At 43.4% G+C, this 19,480-nt stretch overlaps 1 protein-coding gene across 1 annotated transcript in view; it reads right to left on the bottom strand.

Annotated features, from left to right (window-relative positions):
• ZNF804A (zinc finger protein 804A) overlaps positions 1-19,480 on the bottom strand; it is a 289,494-nt gene that overhangs the window by 20,514 nt on the left and 249,500 nt on the right. The window contains exon 3 of the mRNA XM_075608873.1: positions 3,971-4,101. Within this exon, the coding sequence (XP_075464988.1) occupies positions 3,971-4,101 (131 nt within the window). The remainder of the gene's footprint in view (positions 1-3,970; positions 4,102-19,480) is intronic.

The following is a 19,480-nucleotide window of genomic DNA, read 5'->3' on the forward strand; positions in this document are numbered from 1 at the left end:
TTTATATAGCGCCATTAATGTACATACTGTAGCGCTTCACAGTAGTAATACACGTGACAATCATATAAATAACAAATAATACAAATAGCAGATCATGGGAATAAGTGCTTCAGACTTAAAAATTAACATTTAGGAAAAGGAGTCCCTGCACCGAAGAGCCTACAATCTAATTGGTAGGTAGGAAGGACGTACAGAGACAGTAGGAGGGCATTCTGGTTAGTGCGTCTGCAAGGGGCCAAGCTTTATGTATCAAGTGTATAGTATTAGCCGCTGAGCTACTCATATGCTTCGTTAAACAGGTGTGTTTAAAGGTGGGTCTTAAAGGTGGATAGAGAGGGTCAGTGAGAAAGGTTTAAGGAAGGAGAGGGCTTTAGATACAAAGGGAGTAGAGGGAAGACATCCTTGAGCGGAACGCAAGAGTCGGCATGGTGCATAGCGAGAAATTAGGGCTGAGAGGTAAGGAGGGGCAGAGGAGTGTAAAGCTTTAAAAGTGAGGAGGTGATTTGAGTGTGAGATGCAGGATTTGATAGGAAGCCAGGAGAGTGATTTTAGCAGGCGAGACGCTGAGACAGATTTTGGAAAGAGCAGAGTGATTCTGGCAGCAGAGTTTAGGATAGATTGTAGTGGGGAGAGGTGAGAGACGGAAAGGCCAGACAGCAGGAGGTTACAGTAATCAAGACGGGAGAGAATGAGGGCCTGTCAGAGTTTTAGCAGTCGAGCAACAGAGGAAAGTGCGTATCTTTGTAATATTGAGGAGGAAAAAGCAACAGGTTTTAGATAAGGTTTGAATGTGAGAGGAGAATGTGAGAGAGGAGTTGAGTGTGACCTCTAGGCAGCGTGCTTGGGCTTCTGGGTGTATGACAGAACTTCCAACAGTAATGTGGAAGGAGGTAGTGATGCCAGGTTTGGGATGAAATATGAGGAGCTCTGTTTTTAACATGTTGAGTTTAAGTCGGCGGAGGACCACCAGGATGATAGAGCAGAGAGACATTCAGAAACTTTGGTCTGTACAGCAGGTGTTGAAGGGTTCAAGGGTTGAAAAGGAAATGTTTCTGTCATCAGCATAGAGGTGATATTTGAACCAAAGAGGCATGATTAGGTCACCAAGAGAGAGTGTGTATAGAGAAAAGAGTAGAGGTCCCAGAACAGAACCCTGGGGTACCCCCACAGAGAGATTAATAGAGGAGGAGGAGGTATTAGCAGAAGAGACACTGAAAGTACGATGGGAGAGGTAAGAGGAGATCCAGGAAAGAGCTTTGTTACGATTACCAAGAGTATGGAGAATGTGAAGGAGAAGAGGGTGGTCCACAGTGTCAAATGCTGCAGAGAGATTGAGTAATACAGTATGAGCAGAGTGTAATGACCTCTGTCTTTGGCAGCATGGAGGTCATTAGTGTGTCTTTCTCTCTCTCTCTCTCTCTCTCTCTCTCTCTCTCTCTCTCTGTGTGTCTCTCTCCTTGTATGTGTGTGTGTGTGTGTGTGTGTGTGTGTGACTCTCTCTCTCTTTCTGTGTCTCTCTCTCTGTTTGTCCCTCACCACTTTGACTCATAAGCTCATAGTATTTTAATTTTGTTTGAACATTGAAGCACAAACCATATCACAAATAACTATACTTGTGGGATAGTGTTATGGGAAGAACATTAACATCTTCTTCGAATACATTATTTCACTCAATACGCAGACTATCAAATGATTGAAGCAAGATACAGTATGATCAACAGGCTCCCAAAACTATTACGTTTACTCGTGCTAAAATTGCCTCCTGGCATCAACAGTGTGTATCCACAAAATTACTTAGTTCATCCATGCTAAAATCAATCTCATGGCCATCAACACTGAATATTATATTTACAGTAGTTAACTAGTGCTATAAACAGCCTTTTTCACATCAGCACTGAATATTGACAGACACACAAAATTATTTGACTTATCTATGCGAAAATGGTCTTGTCCTCAACACCTAGGGGGGGAGATTAGTATGAAAGCTTCTATCATTCAAGTTAATGCCAGTCAACACAGTTTAAGTAATGTATGCACCCCTGAGATACCTGGGAAATATGCTAATAGTAGTCATAAGCATATCTGATTAACATATTTAGTGTGCTAAATTTTGAGAGAGAGAGAGAGAGAGAGATAGATACAGTGTTAGCCGAGCTTAATAATCAAAAATTAGATTGTAAGCTCCTCGGAGCAGGGACTCCTTCCTTAATGTTACTTTTACAGTATGTCTGAAGCACTTATTCCCATGATCTGTTATTTATATTTGTTATTTATATGACATGTATTACTACTGTGAAGCGCTATGGACATTTATGGCGCTATACAAATAAAGACATACATACATACATACATACAAAAACAAATAGTCGATACCGTCCTGTGGCTAACAAAATGCTTTTATTTGTACAAGCTTTCGAGATACACTGATCTCTTCTTCGAGCGATGTTACAATGGATAAAGCAAGAAAAGTTTTACTTTGAAACAGGCTGGAATGTTATCTGTGGATCAACCCTATCCCTCCCCCCTGTGCAGTATGCGATTTATGAATTTAGGTGTTAAATGGTCCCTGAATTTTTGTGATGTAAGAGTGTGTGTATGTTTGTGTGTATGTGTGTAAATATAAATTTATAAAGCACCAACAGAGTATACAGCGCTTTACACTCCCCCTCCACACACACCTTTTGTAAAGCGCTGTATACACTGTCGGGGCTTTATACATTTATATTTACACAAATATACATACATACATACACACACACACACACACACACACACACACACACACACACACACACACACACACTCTTACATCAATTCACTCCATGTTTACGGAGAAATATTGTCATTTTTGGTAGTTTCGTCCTGCTTCATCTGTATGAAGCCTGTTATTTGAGCTTGTGGTTCTGAGCAGAAGTTAATGCGACCTCAGTCCTGGTGAACTGAATTGAATCAACTATACTCTAATATATTAACCCAAACTTTAAAACATCTCATTATACTATTTCTTCTAGCAACGCCTCTCAATAACTGATCCGAAACCACTCGCCAAAATACTAACTAATGCAATGGTGTCCTGTTTCTGTGCAATGCTTCAAATTTGCTCCAAATTCTGATGCTTGATACATACTCTAATATTTTCGTAGAAAATTATTTTAAATTGTCAACCATTCAAAGAAAAGTCTAAAATCGACTGATCAATTCATCATGTATTTAATTGAATTGTTCTCCTATGGCAAATGTTGTGTTGAGTAGCTCACCCGGCATTAGAATTTAACAAAAGGTGTAACTCAATGAACATATGTCTTTTTCAGCAAACAAAATACAAACAGTACAACTTCAAACACTTATCTACAATAGCTACAATATATGATATAAACTGAATACCACACAGTGAGAGGTGTATAAACTTACTATAAACTTTCCCTACACAGCCTGCTGCCAATTAGGTCCACGGCTCCACAAGTACCGTATGTAGAGAAATATCCAAAGAATGACCAAGGCACAAAACATGTGGAGAGAAAAAAAGAGAAGGGAGGGAAGAAAAAATATCATAGGGTAATATTTCAACAGATACCAGAATTAGGTGAGATATGCACTTACAGTGAGGTAGATCTCTATAAGCCTTTCGTCCACCTCTGGGACCTGGAACACAGCTTGCAGATGTATATACAAAAGGGAAGGGGATCTCCAAATACATCTCCAAGCTGTGTTCCAGGTCCCAGAGGTGGACGAAAGGCTTATAGAGATCTACCTCACTGTAAGTGCATATCTCACCTAATTCTGGTATCTGTGGTTGGACATACTACCCTATGATATTTTTTCTTTCCCTCCCTTCTCTTTTTTCTCTCCACATGTTTTGCGCCTAGGTCATTCTTTGGATATATGTCTTTTTCAACCTCAGCTACAATGTAGGTACTGTAAGGTCATCTTTTGTCTTAAAATCGAAAACTTTCTAATTTTGGTAACTTACCAAGTTGATTCTCTTTTAAGCTCAGCCAATTTGTGCAGTCTTTGTAGAGACTTCTCTTGTTTTCTTTCATCTTTTCTTAGTTTTGATGTCACATTTCGAGCAAATTCCCTCTGTTTCAAATCCTTAAGCCTCTGTTGGAATAGTTACAAACACAAAATGACAATGAACAGGTTATTTGCATACATTTTACACTTCCATGCCAAAATACCCATCAGATATAAATTATTAGCACAATGCCATAATGGAAACAAGATGGCACTGGAGGCGGAATCTGTGGGGAAGCAGTCCAGTATTTCTCTGTCAGATACCACCGCTGATAGTCCCTGCCCCTCTGTTGACATTAGTCAGCTGACATCAGGTTTCCTTCTACTTGTCCCGATGACCAACTCGTCATCTCACACGCTTAACCCTACATGTTTCGCAGTGCTAGAATGATGCAGTATTGTAGGACTGCGAAACGCATAGGGTTGAGAGTGGCAGAGATCTGCACCAAATGTTAGAAGCAAGGTTTGAAAACTTCATAATAATCAACGTTGCTGCTCGCAAATTTCTTATCACTGTTATCCTTATCCATAGACTTTTTTGTAATGATTTTTACAAGTCTATCCAAATGTGATAGCAGATTAAAATGATGTGCACTGATTAAAGTAATGGAAATTAACAACATGTAAATATAAGGAAATAAAGGGAAACTATTCCTAACATTTTCTATATTTAAGCTTCAAGTCCTTGTATGATGATGGGAAAGTCACATGGTCTATACTTACTGCGGAACGTTATTCCACAAGACACTTTCTGATGCCGAAAGACACTTTACTGCCCGTTAAGGTAAATGGGCCATGAAGTGACTTCTGATGCCAGAAGGTGTCTTGTTAAATAGAACTGCTTAGGAAATATAGGCTAAAGGAGTCATGCTCATCATCATCATATAAAGATGTCAAGCCCACCTGTTCTGTTTAGAAAACCTGAGAAAATCCTCTTTCCTAGTAGAATCAAAGGAGCAGTTAATCTAATTACAAAATTTGTATTTGGCATGTTTACATATTAAAGTATACCCAAATCCACTATTAGCAACAAGAAGATCATACAGTATGTATATTATAAGCAGATTGAAAGCCTTTGATGTGAAGAAGAAGAATTATAGTTTGGATTTTAAAAAAATGCTAACAATAAGACACTAGATAAATAGTTTTTGCTTTTTTTTTTTACACACAAACTGAGGTATATCTCTGTTAAATACAATCTCTAGAAATGGTACTGTATATTAGAGCATTTTTGACCATTCTTTGTCTGGAGCCTTTTGTGACAAACTGTATGAAAACTCTTCTTTATTTACAACTTCCTCAAATTCAGAAAGCTTGACGAATATTTATTTATTTTTATTTATAAAATGTTTTACCAGGAAGTAATACACTGAGAGTTACCTCTCGTTTTCAAGTATGTCCTGGGCACAGAGTTAAGATGACAAATAATACATGTAGTTACATAAGTGAACAGGGTATACATTATATACAAGATGTTGCATCCACAGTTAGAGATAATATATATATATATATATTATAGGCGTATGTAACAAAAAACAGATACAAACCGGCGCCTTAAAATATATAGTCCAATGAATGTCCAAATGTACTGGTAAGATGTTAGACTCCTCATAAGGTAATCAAATCCTGTACACCTGGATCGACTTGATGGGTCCGTGGATAACTGCAGCCTTTGTCAAGTAGCCCTTTTAAGTAACAAGCAAACTGGAGTGTAAAAGGGAGTTCAAAAGGAGTGAACAAGTGGACAACACCTACTGGCCCTGATTCCTGCATTTGAACTATGCTGGAAAAGAGTATACCATCTATCCCAGACTGCACATCTCAGAACTTAACTATAATTGTGATGCTACCTCTACTATTTATATTTGCTGAGACCTCACTTCTTTTTCAAATTATGCACTTCCTTCCACCAGCCTCATTATGTCTCTAACTCTATTCATATATCTCCATCTCTCCTTCCTTCACCACTTCTCAGCTCACATGAACTCCTTTCTTACCTGCGTCCTCTGACACCACACAGCTATATCCCCTGCACTAAAACACACCCATACAAATCAGCCTCACACATTCTCTATCTATACATGCTTCTCCTCCTGGCTTCTGGGGATATCTCCCCCAATCCTGGTCCCTGCTTTATTTCTATTTGCTCTCGTCCTCGCCTGCCAAATGCAACTTCTAGTTCTTCTGGTGTTAACCCCTCCAACCTCATACCCATCCCCTGCCACCCTCCCTCCTCTCTCCCTTTCTCCTGTGCCCTTTGAAATGCTCGCTCTCTTTCTAACAAGTTTCTCTCTGTGCATGACTTCTTTCTCTCTCACTCTCTGCTCCTAATTGCTATAACTGAGACCTGGCTCACTCAGACTGACTCTGCAAGCTACCCTCTCTTATGGTGGCCTCTCTCTCTCCAACACTCCGTGCCCTGATGGCAGGGGTGGAGGCGTGTGGCTCCTGCTCTCTTCTCTCTGCCATTACCAAACCCTTCCTATTCCTCTCTCTCTTGCTTTTCCCTCCTTTGAGGCTTACACTGTTCAGATCTTCTCTCCTCTCCCTGTCCATGTGGCGGTCATCTATCGCCCACCTACCTCTACTCATCCCCCTTCTGCCTTTCTCTCTCACTTTGAATCCTGCCTCTCTTTCTTTCTCTCCTCAGACTCCCATGTTCTTCTCCTTGGGGACTTCAACTGCCACATTGATGACCCCTCTCTCCCTTGGGCTGCCTGCTTTCTCTTTCTAACCTCTTCTTTTGGCCTTCAACAGTGGACTGCAGCTAGCACCCAGAAGGATGGCCACTATCAAGACCTGGTTTTCACTAAAAAAACTTTTCTTTCTCTGATTTCTCCATTTCCCCCTTTCCTCTCTCTGACCATCACCTCATCTAATTTTCTCTCTCTTGCTTTTCTTCTCCGCTCAGTCTCAATTTTGAAGAATTTCCTATAGTTACAATTGTATAACATTCCGATTAAGGCATTTCCTGCACTGAAATAGTATAAAGCATATTGAATAGGACAGCAAAGTTAATATTGTTCTACGATTGGCTCACGTACGTCACAAGAAGATGCTGCCTGCCTATTTTTTGCCTCTGGTTTAGTGTGGCACAACTGAAGGTAAAAAGGTAAAATGTGTGTACTGTATATGTATCTCTCGCCCAGATTTTATCCCATTTACTTTATATTTTCTTTTACCTGATTTCATCTCAGTTTTAATGTGCAACATCCCTATGGACACAAGTATATTGATGGACGTGCCCTCCGGCCAATGACTATGCATCAAGGAAAGGATTAAGATAATAGGATAACAAGAAGGATGACATAATGGAAGGAGGGGTCAGGAGATATAGGTTGAGAGGAGCACGTGAGCTTGAGAGACCCTCGAGGATAGAGAAAGAGAGAGCACCTGGCCCGAGGAGCCTAGCAAGTGATAGAGCATGGTGGCAGAGCCTTCCTAGCTTTACAGAGCAGCACGTAAAAGAGGTAGCGGGTATGATCTACGAGAGCACTTCATGTAGCAAATGGGATCAGTGTAAGCTGGGTGTCCCAAACCTGTGAGAAGGCCAAGTGGAAACACCTCTAGGGGGATCGGCTAATGACACCAGTATCTTTTGCAATGTACAAAGCTACCACCATTCACTGCAAAGTAACACTGTTAACACACCCAAACTTCCACACGAGCTCCAACACTGTGCCAGCGTCAACAGTGGCCCATTAGTTTTCACCTGTGCCACTGGGACTGAGTAAAAGACTCTGTGGGAAAATTGCACAGTGGGGAGCATACTGTGTGCATACTATTCTCTCTGGATGACTGTCATAAGTATTGTTTATGTTCCTCCGAATCTGAGGGCCACTGTATGCAATTTCTGTGTTTCTCCTTTATAAAGTGTTATTATACAAAATAACACGGGTATGCTATATTGTCTGACCCCAGCCTTGTTTCTTGCCAGCTGAACAGGTTCTCTTATGGTGCAGGGGAGGTGGACTCAGACATCCCACCCTAGCATACATATATTAAAAGATCTAGGGAAATAAAGAGGGGTTACAAATGTATCGAACATAAACACTGAAAAATTCAGATTTTTATTTTTAGACATAAAAACCAATAACTCAGAAGAATGTGTGTACTGTATATTTATGTGTTAACGGAAAAGGAATAGACTAGTATCTATGTCACTCCTTTTAAAAAGCCAGATTCTACTCTTTCGTAAGGCTTTACATATTCTTTCTATTTTAAGATTAAAATAAAAACAATCAAATTCCAAAATGTATAGCGACGAATATTCTTATGAGGTCCTAAAACTTGTAGGCTCTGTATTTTGTTTTTCTTGTCTTTTATTCTTTAATTTTAACACAAATGATGAGTCAGTTTATGGAACATTATTATACTGCTCCTTTGCTCTCCCAACAATACCAATAACTGGTCTTTTAATGGTCTATTTTGGAAGCTCATGAGATGTGCACTTTGCAGCTTGTCATAAAATGTACAGTATATTTTGCCCATTAGCATCTGCAGAAAATTGAAGATATTTCTTAATTAACTTTTTTTTTTTTTAATCTGTTAGGCTGCTGTGTAATGTTAAGATAAGGGAGAAAATGAAAGATGCACAGAAACTTAATAAATGCAATTGTCGTGTGTGCATAACATACAGCATGCAATTTGCTATTGTGTTTGTGCAATGTGCAATGCAAGCAAATAGAGCTGTAATAAGCGCAAATTGCCCAATTTTGTGAACTAAGTGCGATTTTATGTTTTATTACACTAAATTGGGTACAATAATGTCTGCTATATCTGTGTATATATGCACACCTTGTATTACCGGTGATATCTAGCAGAAATCAATGCAGAGTACTATTTAAGGTTATAGCTGTGACAGTAGGGGGTAACCAGGTTCTCAAATAAAGGTTATGCCTGTTTTAGGTTACCCCTGATCCGTATATAAGGGTTCAAGAGAGTTAGCTCTTGAGCCCAGTAACAATGTATGCTTTACATGTACCTTGCGTAAATAAAGTATTGGATGTTTCTTTTTATCTTTCCGGGCATGTCAGCGAGCAGGGAATTGCTAGGGCATGAGTTTCAAGGTTTTTTTGCAGAGGAATTGTTGTCAGAATGTGCCTAGGTAGTTGGGGTCCGGAGCTGTCAGTTCCTCTAAAAATGTAATAAATCCAGGAGTGGGAGGAGGGGAAGGGAGGGGATGGGGGATGCTCCCGCATCAGCGAGAATGAAAACAATAGTAACTAATGAATCGTGCCAAGTACTGGTGCAAAAGAGGATAGGGTATATGTAAACAAACAGAAAAAAGATTCCTCCCTGAATGCACTCAGAAAGGCCAGTAATTTGTAATATTGAGTATATATTTAAAAACCTTTTAATCACAAGAGAAGGTTAAAACATATTTGTATAGAGGGGCATGGTATATACAGTCCAGGACCAGCCCCTTATAGGCAAACCAACAAAATCTTCCTCAGTCGTAAGGAGATAATGATATTACACCACCTTAATGTGGACTGCTTCGCTCAGATAATCCCCTGTATGTAGCTTCAGAATGGGAGGCCCATATCACCTATGGAAATCCCAATATCAATAATTCAATGAACCTGACATGATGTAGGTCATTGAAGCTAAATCTGGAGGGGTGATTAACTCAAAGCCGAATGGTCAGATAGTATACATCTGTGTGATGTCCCTAGACCACTTATACGGTGTGTAAAATAAATACCAGAACAGGGTGAAAACAACAACGACGCAAAAAAGATAATAGTGATAAAAATAAAATGACTACTAAACCACGCAAAAAATAATGTGTGGATGTACATATAGTTATGAGATGCGTAGCTGAATGATGTGAGAGCTCTGCAAAGGGCAAGCACAAAGTGTGCTCTCGTGGACGCCCTGAGGCACGGTTCAAGGACCGTATCGAGTTATAGCCTCTGTATACTACCGTTTGTATGGTGCACAGCTCACATATATAGTCATCAGGCTTGAAACCGGTGAACAGCACTAATCAGACTCAATCAATATTAGTACCTGATAGGTGTAGGGGCATAAAACACATTGACTCATTAATCATATTGTGTCTCCATATAAGGAAATATGCCCAGTGCATGAACAGCTAGTGCTGTTCACGGTAAGTAGGCACTACCCCAGACTCAGCCCCCCTGTTATATAGCAGTAAAGTAAATATCCTGCATAGTAGTAAAACTGTCACTCTAGTAGCTGTGTGGGGAAGGAGGCAAAACATATACTGCAGTCTACTCCTATTACCCTAGACATAAATGTCTTGCACACTGGTGAGATGTACTACTTAGCTCCTGGGCGCTGTTATCGTCCTTAGCGCCGTCATATGTGGAGGAGAAGGGGAGTAGAATGTCAGGGGAGAAGTGTCCCGGTCTCGAGGCAGCAGCTACAGTCGCGGGGGCGCCATCTTGGATGCGGTGACGTCACCACGTTCTGGTCACCTGACGCACGTTTCGCGCGTGATCGCGCTTTCTCAAAGGTACGTGCACGCTGTCAATGTGCACTTTAAGTAGCTCATGGTTGCCATAGCGACCGCTGGGGGCGTGTCTCCCCCAGATCGCCTGCTGGCCTAAACTGTTGCATTGTCAATTTTGCAGCAAACTAATTAGTATTTATCATGACGGGGCCTGCACATATTTTGGGGATAATTACCCCTGGTGATTAAACATAGTGCAGTGCCAGCATCTAGGTACACAATGTGATCTTGCTGTGTTATGTGTGTTTCTCGTAAATGCAGATGTAGAGGACAGAGACCTGAATTGGATGTGTCATGCTAATTTGTCAGACCTCTTACGGTTACAGTATGTAATTAATATAGATACTAACTACATACCTGAGTGACATGTGGTGTAGGGTCTAGGTCCCCTAGTTGTAACACGCCGTGTAAAATATTTGGAATATGGGGTAGGAGAGACACAGTAGGACATAGATAGGTGGCCCTGTCTCCATCTGTAGTTGTGAATAACACTCTGCCAGCAGATAGCTGGAGTTGGAGACATGGGTGCTTAGGGGAAGGTAGGTATTAAAAAAAGGAAGAAAAAGCATGTGGCCAAGGCACACGCAGAGTAAAGTTGCCCACAGAAAGGGGCATAAGCATACAGAGCCAGGCAGGCTAGCTTGTTGGGTGATATTCAACATGGAGGAACACTGTTGGATGTGCGTGGATGTGAATGGGGTTGACAGATTCCAGAGGACAAGTCAAATAAATGGGGGAAAAAGGAATTCCTCATTTAGTCCCCTGGGGGCCAACGTACCCAGGGTGTAGATCCACCGAGATTCGCGTTTTAGAATCTCGTTGTCCCAGTCACCTCCTCTACTATGATTGGATATGGCCTCAATCCCCACAAATTTAATAGCTGTAGATAATCCCTGAGGTTGGTTATGGACGTGGTTCGCAACAGGGGTATCTCGATGGTTACGGATATCCCCTATGTGCTCAAGTATCCTGTGCCTTAGCTGTCGTTTCGTTTTGCCAATGTACTTTTTCTTGCAGACACAGACGATCTGATAAACCACGCCCATGGTTCTACAATTAATAAACTGACGGATGTTAAAATTGTGTGTGTTATTCCAATTGTAAAAAGTCTTAGTGGGAAGACAGGAGGAGCAGGCGATACATTTGTGACATTTAAAAAAGCCAATGGATCTGTTTGCCAGCCACGTCCCTGTGGATGGTCGTTGATAGTGGCTGTGTACCAACAGATCACGCAGGCTGGTGGCTCTCCTGCTTACCAATGTCGCCCTATCGTTTAGGACCTCTCTCAGATCCACATCCTCACGTAATACATGCCAGTGTGTGTTCATGATGTTGGTGATTTCTGGCCATTGGTTGTTAAACGTACCAATGAAACATATCACTTGTTTTTCAATGGGTGAGGTCGCTTTCTCATCCAACAGTGTGTTCCTGTCTGTGAGTCTAGCTCTCTGGTACGCTCTCTTAATGGCCCTATTGCTATATCTCCTTTCCATAAATCTTTGTTTCATGGCTGTTGACTGGGTCTCGAAATCCTCGTTGGAGGAACAGTTCCTCCTCAGGCGTAAAAACTGGCCAGTAGGTATCCCCCTCAACAGATGTTTAGGGTGATGGCTATCCGCTCTGAGGAGGCTGTTCGTAGCCGTGGACTTCCTGTGAAGGGACGTGGCTAGGGTCCCCTGTGTGGTTTTAGAGATCAGGAGATCGAGGAACGTAAGGTTCAACCCATCAACCTCTGAAGTCAGTCTCAGGTTTAGGGGGTTAGTATTGAGCTTGCCAATGAACATATCAAGATGCGTTTTGGTGCCCTGCCATAGGACAAAGATATCGTCAATATACCTAATCCACAGTAGAATGTGGGAGGTATACTGACGAAAACGCTCCTGAAAAACCACCTCCGCCTCCCACCAGCCCAGATAAAGATTGGCGTAGGTGGGGGCGCAGGTGGTCCCCATGGCGGTCCCACGGAGTTGGTGGTAAAGTTTACCATCGAAGGTGAACACATTATGCGTCAAGATAAATCTTAGGAGGTCGAGGACCAGAGTGTTATGGTCACTGAATTCCCTGTCCCTTTTATCCAGATAGTATTCTACAGCCTGGATGCCCCTCTCATGTATTATCGAGGTATACAGAGATTCGACATCCAGACTGACGAGTAACGTGTCCTCCTTGACTGTGACCCCCCTTAGTTTGTTAAGAGCGTCCTTGGTGTCCCTTAAGTGTGAGGGTAATGTAACCACGAAGGGACGAAGTACCCTATCGACATAGACGCTACATTGCTCGGTAAGGTACATCCTCTAAAAATGTACCCGGGAATCATGCATGATTCTCGTATACATGTAGGCACATTGTCCTGGCAATATCTCCCCTTAAAAACGCTTGCGCGACCCTATATGCACCGGTTAAAGCACACCAGGAGGAAGGGAAACAGGAGCTGCTGCATTCGTTAATTTAGTATTTATTTATTAAATATTTTACCAGGAAGTAATACATTTAGAGTTACCTCTCGTTTTCAAGTATGTCCTGGGCGTGATTAATGCGTGATTGAAATCAGGCGCCTGTGAGTGTATTTTAGACCAGCCTATTGTATTCAATTGTATCATGCCATGGCATTTTCCTCTATTTTTGTAGAGTTATAACCACTGCTATTCTTCTCATCTGGGAGTCAATAAGAAAACACATTAATCTATACATATAGTATATCTACATAATAGTATATTGATTGAGTTGGAGTTTCAGAAATCATCCCTAGAAATGACCCTGTTTGGTGTGAATATTACAAACAAAAACAAATCTTTGTTATAACCACCATTACCGTCTTCACTTGGGAGTCCCCAAGGAAAAACAAATTGTGTATACACAGTATGCATATAGTTAAAACCTTTATAGCAGTACCTAATGGTTAAGTGGACATTTCAGATTCATCCCCAGAAGTGACCCTGTTTGGTGTGAATATCAAACACAATTTTTGCAAGTGTTCCTCAATTCATTTGGACACTACTACATATTGTGTACATTCTTACACTGTTGTTTCGCCTATCTTCCACATATTTATCTGATATACTGAGACTACTGTACGTGCCAGAGGACAGCATCTTATTTTTTCCTTATCTGTGTATATATACACCTGTGCATATATACACAGATGTAGCAGGCATTATTGCACCCAATTTCGTGTAATAAAACATAAAATCGCACGTAGTTCACAAAATTGGGCAATTTGCGCTTATTACAGCTCCATTTGTTTGTATTGCACATTGCACAAACACAATAGCAAATTGCATGCTGTATGTTATGCACACACGACAATTGCATTTATTAAGTTTCTGGGCATCTTTCATTTCCCCTTAATATTAACATTACACAGCAGCCTAACAGATTTAAAAAAAAGTGTGTGTGGCGAGCACGCACATTTTAATTGAAACTTTGGTGTTTTCTCACTGAAATTGTAATTATACTCTGAAAAGTCTTCCATTCAAGCAAAACCATCAAAATCAAAATACAGTACTATTTCATTGGCAAAACACAACGAAGTTGAAGTACGAACGTGTGTGCTCAGCACACAGCCTGCTTTTTTATTTTGTTTATATGTAGGACTGCGAAATAGCAAGGTTCAGAAGTCAAGCCATATTCCGTATTCTTGATAAAGCGTACATTGTGCATACTCTTAATGATAAGATAAATCTGCTTAATACATATTTCCACTTATACTGTACATGTACTACAACTGAAAGAACATATAATCAGTTGTGTGTTTCCTTAATTTGAAGATTACTCGTGTGTGTGTGTGTGTGTGTGTGTGCGTCTGTGGTTGTGTGGTTGTATGGTTGTATGTGGCTGGCTGTGGTGGGTGTCTCTGTGCATGTGCTGGATGCGGTGGGCATCCCTGCGCATTCGTTGGCGGCGCATACATGACCACGTGTGCGCATGTGCATGGCCAAGTCCGTTTTTGAGACTGTGCACATGTGCTGAATGGCGCGAACACTTCTGCGTATGCGCATGGAGACGGACGCTTATGCGCATGCGTGCAGCAGTGTCTGCTCCGGCGCATGAGCGCAGTGACCAGTGTTCCTGTGCAGAGTACAATGTCTTCCCCTCTTGCGCATGTGCTCGACGACGGCCACTCCTGCACATGCGGGAAGGAACACGCATCCGGCCCCCGAACTACAACTTCCAGCAGACAACAAAATACAATGACGTCACTTCCACCTACACTTCCGTCTCTCTGGTGGAGATTTGTGCCAATGGAAATTTTGTGTGTGTGATTGTGTGTGTGGCTGGCTGTGGTGGGTGCCTCTGTGCATGCGCTGGATGTGGAGGGCATCTCTGTGCATGCGTTAGTGACGCGTACATGACCACGTGTGCGCAAGTGCATGGCCATGCCCATTTTTGAGTCTGTGCGCATGTGCTGAATGGCCAGAACACTTGTGCGCATGCACGTGGAGATGGCTGCTTATGCACATGTGCGCGGCGACGGCCAATCCTGCGTATGCACATGGCGATGTCTGCTCCTGCGCATGAGCTGCAGTGATGGCGTTCCTGTGCATGGTGATGACCATTCCTGTGCCTGCGCGCAGTCACGACTGCTCACGATGTGCACGGCGACGGCCACTTCAGAGCGACGGCTGCTACTGCGCATGCGCACGGCGACGAACAGTCCTGCATATGCGCACAGTGTCTGCCCCTCTTGCACATGCGCCCGACGATGGCCACTCCTGCATATCCACAGAGGAACATGCATCCGGCCCCTGAACTACAACTCCCAGCAGGCTACAAAATACAATGACGTCACTTCCACTTTTTCTTATCATTTGGAGTAGGATGAGCCTGTCTCTTCCATTTGCACCCTGTTGGAAGCTAAGTATTGCTTGATATACCTTTGTATTATCTTGAGTGCTGCAGATAGCTCTATTTTTCTGTATACAGTATATAATATATTGTGATCACACCCTCAGTTGCACGATCTTGTGTCCCAGATTAAGACTGGATACTCTGTATTTCTTTATACAGGGTTTATTTACAAGGGCTAAATAACACAATAATAGGCCCACTGTCCCTCTAAGGAAAAACAAATCATAAAAATAAACATCTAGACATCAGCTCCCTTTCTGATTGTTGTTGGCCAACTAAACTGGTTCCCAGCTTTAAATAACCCACCTGGTTAGCAACATTATCAATAGTCCTTAGGCACCCAAATATACATTATTTAGTCCTTATCTGTTTTGGTGCTGTAGGGGAATCCCTCTCACGAGAGTCCAGGAAATCCCTTCGGATCCAATGTCCTGGACAGGACAGCCCTGCTTCCACAGCAAACTCACGTCTTTGTTTCTTCCTGGATGTGCCACCCAGGCAGCCCCAGCAGGCTCTGTGACCAACGTCCAGCAAGCCTAGTGAACTGTGCCAGCCATCTTCCTCTTAGCTGGGGAGAAGTCGCTCTCTCCCCTACTTCTCTGGGGAAAGCAGTCTCTCTGTGCGCAGCTGCCTGTCTGCCTTTTACACTCCTGCTCACTCAGGAGACCAGGCTGATAAATTGATTTGCTGCATCTGCAACAAACCTCTCCAGGGGAAGTTAACTCCCTGTGGGCTGGAAAGTACACTATCTACACCTCTCTAGCCCCTACAGAGCAGTGATTGTATCACTATATATATATATATATATATATATATATATAGTGGCAGGACGGCCTCGCGGCGGGGTCAGTAAGATGCTAGACACGATGGGAAACGTTAAACTATAGGGGTTTATTAGCCACAACCAAAATAAATTACGGGTGCACTGTCCCTTTAAGAAACTACTTTCTAGAAATTAAAGCCTATTCCCGTTAGGGAAACTAACTCACTTCTTGAGTCCTTACTAACAGGGCAGCCAGCTAATCTGGTTATGCCCAAAACATATGCTTTACAAAGAATAACAAATAAGTATCATAATAAAGTCTTATCTGTAATGCAGCTCCAGTAGCAAACAGGAACACGGTTCCGGGGAGCAGGCTGTGTCCAGCCTCGCAGCAATCTTTATCTTTATCCTGGGTTGGGGTCCCAGCTGGTCCCATCAGCATAGCTCCTCGCAGGACTGGGGGACCAGAGCAACAGCTACGGCTTCCTAGCCGGGAGAGGTCTCTCCACCTTCCTGTGGAAAAACAAGCTCCCCTTGTGTGAGCAACTTCCTTCTTTTTAAAGCACTTGTTTCACTGATAGTTCAGCCCCTGTTTAATCAGTCTTCAGCTGTGCTTTCTCTGTCTGAGGAGATTAACACTCTGTGAACTGGCTGCAGCGTCTCTCCATTCACTGTTCCAGCCTACTGAGTCAGTGACTCTGTCACATATCCCTCTCCCCCGCGAAACATTGTCCTGTGGAGCGGCCCGTGCACCATTCCCGTGCACCAGCATCTTTGTCGAAAATGTCTGACGTCGGCCCTTCCCTCCCCCTCTTTTTTTTCTTGCCTTCCAATTTAGGCATTTTCTTTTTGGGGTAATTACCAGGCCATCTGGGGTTGAAGACTGGTACCTCACTATCTCCTTGTGTTGTGCCAGTTTAAGGTTGATGCTCTGCTTTAGTTGTGTCTCTTCTTGCAAAGGTTCCTGAGCATCCTGCTGTCTATTGGCTCTCTCTGCCAGGACTCTACGCCACATTGTGACCTTGATCTGCAAATCCTGAAGATGCATCGTTCTCTTGTGCTCAGAGTCTCCCTTACTCTGTAGAAGAGCCTTGACCTCGGTCAGCTCATTGCATACACTCGCCAGTGACTGTTTGGCCTTCTCTTGTGATGACAGCAACTCTGTTTTAGCGGTGATGGCCTTTGGACCTTTCTCCATCAGCGTTCCTTCAGTGTTTGGTTCCACAATATTTATCTTTAGTACTTCAACTGGGTCGGGATTCTTATTAACCCAAAGTGCACCCCATGGCACCTCTCTTTTACCGTCAGCAGACTCATAGGCTTGGGCCTTTCTGTCTTGACTCTTTAACTTACTGTTGAGAGAGTCGCTGGACAATCTGTGCAGTTGTTTGCCTCTTACGATCACGGGCACACTTCCATCTCATTCGCGACTGTCTCTTCACAGTGGCTGCCCTCATGGCAAGGAATCCACTTTGGGTCCCCTGGGCACTGTAGTATGACTGGATTCTTACTGTGCTACTGCATCGCCACTTGGCCTTCGCCTTCCGTGCCTTGTGGAGAGTACTGCAACGGTATCACGGTCATGCTTCCTGGTGCGTCTCCCTTGCTTTATCTCTACTGCCACCTTTTCCTTGGACTGCTTCAGTGACCCAAACGTCTGTCTTGGGGTTGTAAGCTTTTCCTCCAGCTTCATCTGAGAAACCTCCTGCTGGGCAGCAGTAGAGTCCAACGTAGCGTCCCACTCAGTCTTCAGAGCCTCAAGCTCCTTGACTAGGTCACACTTTTGTTTCTCCGCCATCTTGCGGCCAGCACACTCAGACTCCAGGTCCTTCCTCAGGTCTTGAAGCAGTCCTTCTGCCTTTCTTCTTTCACTCAGTGCGGCTGCTAGTTCATCTTCGTTAGAATTGAGTCGCGATTCTATGTCTCCTAGCAGACTCAGAGCAAGGCTTAAATCTGTCTCTCTTTCTTTTTCTGGACCTGCAGTTGCTGGTGCTCCTCCCGGACCTTGTCCAGCTCCAGCTGTAGCCGGGCCCCCTCATTGGTAGTGTAGTCCAGCCGCTTGTGGATATCAGCCATCTCGGTTTCATGGTGCAACATCAGGCAGGCCACCTGACGGACGCACACCTCCTCCCTCTTGGCGCGCTGCATCTCGCGCTCAGCCATCTGCATCTGCAACTCTTCAATCTGATGCTGCCAGTCCCCTCTCAGGGCATTCACCTCTTCCCGGTGCTTACTCTGGGTTTGCATCAGTGCCTCCTTCATCTTTTTGAGCTCTGCAGTTCTTGTTGCTAGGATCGCTGCTGCTTCTGTTTTCCAGGCCTCTTTCTCCTTGGTATACTGACTCATTGGGGTGGCGCTGCCTCTCTGCTTCTCCAGCTCTTGCTTCAGTCTTTGGACCTTCCCATGTTCCCTCTCACACAGAGTCACAGTCACCTGTCTTCTAAGGTCCGCCTCCAGCGATGCTCTTGTGGCGCTCACCGTGACCTTCAGCTGCTCCAGGGTGAGGCATTCTTTTTCCAACATTTTCTCTGCATTCTTCAGTGCAGCCTGTACTTCTAATTTTTCTTGCGCCAATTGCGTCTTCACTTTCTGTGCTTGGTGAAGCTTCTCAGTCCCATCACTGACCTGACCAGTCAGGTTTAAAACCTCTTCCTTCAGGTTTATATTCTCCATTTTCACAGTCTCTATATCCCTTAGGACCGTCTCATTGGCTTTCTTCAAAGTACCCAGCTCTGTAGTTAGACAGTGGCCCTCTTGGCGTGAGAGCTCCAGCTCTGTTTTGAGCGCGCAAGCTTCTTGGTGAGAAACTTCTAAGTCTTTGATGAAGTTTTACACATCTCTCTGGGACATCTTATAGCATAGTCTCCAGTCAAGACTTGTTCTCCCTGATTCCATGGTACCAATTGCGGTGTTGGCCTTATCCAAACTGGTCGTCAGCTCCTCCAACTCACTCCGCAAGAGACGCTCTGTTTTCTTTAAAGCCTCATACTCTTGTATAGCTGGGAGTATACACCTCTGTACCTCGGCGTTAGCTTCTCGCTCCCTATTCAATTGTTCCTTCAAGACATCATAATCACGGTGGGCAGTTTGGAGTGCAGAAATTAAGGCCTCTTTTTCCTGGATCAAGGATTCAGCTTCCATTTGCTCCCCCTTTTCCTTTGCCACCGTTCCTGTGACAATTCTGCCCATCACTCCGGTGTGCAGAACATCTCGGTGCCTTGCTGACGCCTGTTGTCCTGGTTCATGACAGACCCAGCATACTGAATCCTTTAGAAAGTCACCTGGTTTCCTTCTAGCCGGCACGGCTCCAAACTCCTGGTCACCGACTCCAAGGTTATGGGGTCCTGCGGTCTGGACACTGGTCATTTTTGCAG

This window comes from Ascaphus truei, chromosome 7 (assembly GCF_040206685.1).
Source record: "Ascaphus truei isolate aAscTru1 chromosome 7, aAscTru1.hap1, whole genome shotgun sequence".
Lineage (NCBI taxonomy): Eukaryota > Metazoa > Chordata > Amphibia > Anura > Ascaphidae > Ascaphus > Ascaphus truei.